The sequence below is a fragment of the Nematolebias whitei genome, unplaced genomic scaffold (genome assembly GCF_014905685.2).
Source record: "Nematolebias whitei isolate Nwh7 unplaced genomic scaffold, NemWhi1 Nwh_scaf_2745, whole genome shotgun sequence".
In the NCBI taxonomy this organism is placed as follows: domain Eukaryota; kingdom Metazoa; phylum Chordata; class Actinopteri; order Cyprinodontiformes; family Rivulidae; genus Nematolebias; species Nematolebias whitei.
The window spans coordinates 1-3946 of record NW_023621290.1 but is presented as its reverse complement, the minus strand read 5'-3'; the positions used below and the strand labels follow the sequence as shown (position 1 = coordinate 3946).

At 32.4% G+C, this 3946-nt stretch overlaps 1 protein-coding gene across 1 annotated transcript; it reads left to right on the top strand.

The window, feature by feature from the left end:
• Positions 1-393: 393 nt before the first annotated feature.
• LOC119429565 (cartilage intermediate layer protein 1-like) lies at positions 394-3398 on the top strand (the record flags this gene model as incomplete). The annotated part of the gene is made up of 4 exons (XM_037697171.1): positions 394-565; positions 1314-1435; positions 1571-1745; positions 3269-3398. Coding segments are annotated over 4 exons (599 nt in total), but the record flags the coding sequence as incomplete, so codon positions are not given.
• Between the last annotated feature and the right edge of the window lie 548 nt (positions 3399-3946).

The following is a 3946-nucleotide window of genomic DNA, read 5'->3' as shown; positions in this document are numbered from 1 at the left end:
TCTATCTATCTATCTATCTATCTATCTATCTATCTATCTATCTATCTGTCTGTCTGTCTATATGTCCGTCCGTCCGTCCGTCATTATCAGTATTTTATTTTTATGATTACAAGTAATTTTATGATGTAAGTCGTACAATCATTACAAGACTCAATGAGACTAACCATTATGATGGTTGAATGAAAAAGTATTTAAAATTATGTTTTTATTTGCACTTAGCTCCACCCTGCACGAATCCTGCCTATGTCCGTAAGTAACTACTTGTAATTTGTTTCATTGCATCTAACATAATATCACTTCCTATTACTGGTTCAACTTATGACTAAATATACAGACCAATTTAAAACGTCCTTGTGTCTTGTTTATTGATTTACCTCAACTTGAATATTTTAGAGGCCTGGACACAGTGGCTTGACAGAGACAACCCCTCTGGAACTGGAGACTGGGAGTTGCTCACCATACTTCAAGATGAGAAACCTGGACAAATCTGCAGCATCCCCAGAGATGTTGAAGCAGTGACTCTGTCTGGTCAGAGTGTGGCTCAAGCTGGAGAAAACATTTTTACGTAAGTGCTGTTCTGTTAGCAGGAAAAGTTAGGATGCATTTCCTGCTGTGATTCTAGTGCAAAATACAAGAATAAAATTAAACCTAAGCCTCTACGTATATCTGAAACCGTTTTTACTTCACTCTAATATAAAATGATCATGAGCACTATACAAATGATAAAAATAATATATGAAGACGAAATGAACATCTGTGTAAATAGATGCAGCTGAAAAATCTACATAATTTATAAGGACATTTAAAATACCCAGAGTTGACTGAAACAATGTACGTGAAACCCATAGAACAAAAACAACAACAAAAAAATCATACATTTCTCCAGAACCAAATATTAAAATTAATTTTGTACAAAATAATGTTTTTTTAAGTGAATATAAAAAGTAGAAACTACTAAAATAAAATTAAAAATATGTAATTAGTTCATAAAGTAAGTTAAAAAAATAAATGTCTTATTTCTATTCTGCATGAATGAGAAATTAGTCTCTTTTTGCATTTTGTTGCCTTAGAATATTGCAAGATGTCATCAAATTGCATTTTAAAGAAGCATTTAATTGCTTTTTAAACATAAAAATGTAAACTTTTTCTTGTAATAGCTGCAGCTTAGATATTTTGTGTCCTGCTACACATTTTCCAAATGATCCTGTTTGCGATTATCAATTTATTTACAATTCTTGAGTCATTGAACATGAATAAAAGTGCAAACTCCTATATAACAGCATTTGTAAACATTTTTGCATGTTTGTTTTCAGATATGATAAAACTTTAGGATTCGTCTGCAGAAACATGGATCAACCAGACAAACGGTGCAATGATTATAAAGTTCGCTTCAGCTGCTCTCCTGCTGCCTGTAAAAAAGGTAAAGTAGCTCCTGGCTCTATTCGTAAAATATACAACATAAAGTTACTAATTTAAAAATAGTTTCCTGGTTTCTTCCATTGTGTTAAAAAGCACTTATTTTGAAAAAAAAAATGTTACTACATCTCTATATTTTCCTTTGTTCCTGAAGTTTGTTGGACTAAGTGGTACGATCGAGACAATCCCTCTGCAACTGGCGACTGGGAGACTCTGAGTGACCTGAGAAATGAGTACCCCGGACAAATTTGTGCTGCACCTCTTTACATTGAGGCTGCTACCGTTGTTGGAGAGATCCCAGCCATCTTGACAGGAGATAACATCTATATGTAAGTTTTATAAAACATTAAAAGTAATTAAAATATGTCTTTAATATTTTTTTATATTTTCCACCCTGAACATCTGTTTAAGACGACGGAGAATTGGGGCCATGCTAAGAAAAAAAATTACATTACGAAGGAGAATAAAGTCATAGTATTACGAGAATAAACTTGTAATATTACCAGAAAAAAGTCATAATATTATCTGAACTCCAACACGACAAAGCAATCTTATAACTGCGGTAAAATAATGAATGTTGATGTCAGCAGTACATTACCAGGAGGTCCAACGCACTGTGGCATATAGATTCTTATGATAAAGTGAAGCTGTATGGCATTGCAAATAATGGCTGCATTGACGGGGTTAGTTGTGACATAATGTAGACAAAGGCAAATTTCACTAACAGTGAGCCAAGAGTGATCGCAGACTACTTCATAAACACAGTGACTCACACTGGAGGCTGAAAATAGCAGGTGCGCGCCGACCCAGGACGTATTACAAGTTTATTCTCGTTATTCTCATAATATTATGACTTAATTCTAATACAACTTTATTCTTGTAATAATTCTACTTTTTTCTCATACAACTTTATTCTCGTAATTTTTAAACTTTATTCTTGTAATATTTCTACTTTATTCTCGTACAGCTTTATTCTCATGATATTATGACTTTATTTTTGTATGACTTTATTCTTGTAATATTATGACTTTATCTCGTACGATTTTATTGTTGTAATATTTTGACTTTATTCTCATACAACTTTTTTCTTGTACAACTTTAATCTCGTAATATTTCGACTTTATTCTCATACAACTTTATTCTCGTAATATTATGACTTTATTCTCGTACGACTTTATTGTCGTAATATTTTGACTTTATTCTCATACACCTTTTTCTTGTACAACTTTATTCCCATAATATTTTGACTTTATTCTCATACGACTTTTTTCTCGTAATATTATGACTTTATTCTCGTACGACTTTATTCTCATATGAATTTATTCTCATTATAAATTGACTTTATTCTCACATGACTTTGTTCTCATTATATCTTGACTTTATTCTCGTACAACTTTATTCTCATAATATTATGACTTTATTCTTGTATCACTTTATTCTTGTAATATATGACTATTCTCGTACGACTCTATTCTCATAAGATTACAACTTTATTCTCATAATTGTATGACTCTTTTCTAGTAATGTAATATGTTTTTTTCTTATCCTGATGCATGCTCAATAATCCAGGTAGAAAAATCCAAAAAAGTTCAATCTGGTCCTCTGGACATTCAAGTTCATGTTTTTTCTTAGCGTGGTCCTAATACTCCGTTGTAGATTAAGCAGTTACTGAAAGATAAAGATAAGAAAAAAAAATTTAACCATTTTTTTATCTAGCCATAATACTGCAGTAATTTATACATTTCTTATAAAAAGAGAAACGTTTTAGAGAACTTGAGTGGTTTTTAAAACATTTTGAAATTTTGACCTGTATAAAATGTATACTGACTCACCGCTCGCTGTTATCTTTCAGCTACAGCCCCACTAAAGGGTTTGCTTGTCGCAACCAGGACCAGAAATCTGGCTACTGCAAGGACTACAAAGTTCGCTTTGGTTGTCCCTGTCTTTTCCTTCCTGTTGCAGCAGTTAATAAGAAGAAATGAATGATGTAGCTTGTATTATGAATTACATGATCTGATAAAACTCCTTACTGCCACTGTTTATTACTGGGGTTTCGTCAACTAAATGTGGAGTGGCACAATTTATTGTGTAGAACATATTTTTCTGCAATTAAAGCAATCATGAAAACTAAACTCATTTTCCCCTGTTTTGTCTGCTCAGAATATTAAATATATTCCTTAAATTGACAAATTGTGTAGAATACAGATACAGTTACATCTCTTAAATTTAGACACTAGATTTTATCTGCTTATTGAAACAATTTAGTTTCTTTTAAGTTTCAAAGTGCAAACTCATGCAGCAGCCAGAAGCACTGTTGGCTTCTGGGTAGTGTAGTTCTTTGACTGGCGTTACAGTATAGGCTTACTGAGAAAAAAAAAAAAAAACTACAAAATGGCAGCACCTGTCTAAAGTATTTTATTTTCTGTTAACTTTTTATTCCGTACCGTCCCAATCACGTGAGTAACATTAAAGAATGTGAAAGTGTGAGTCCGCAAAAGTCAAATTGCGAAGTAGCAAGGGACTTCTGTAT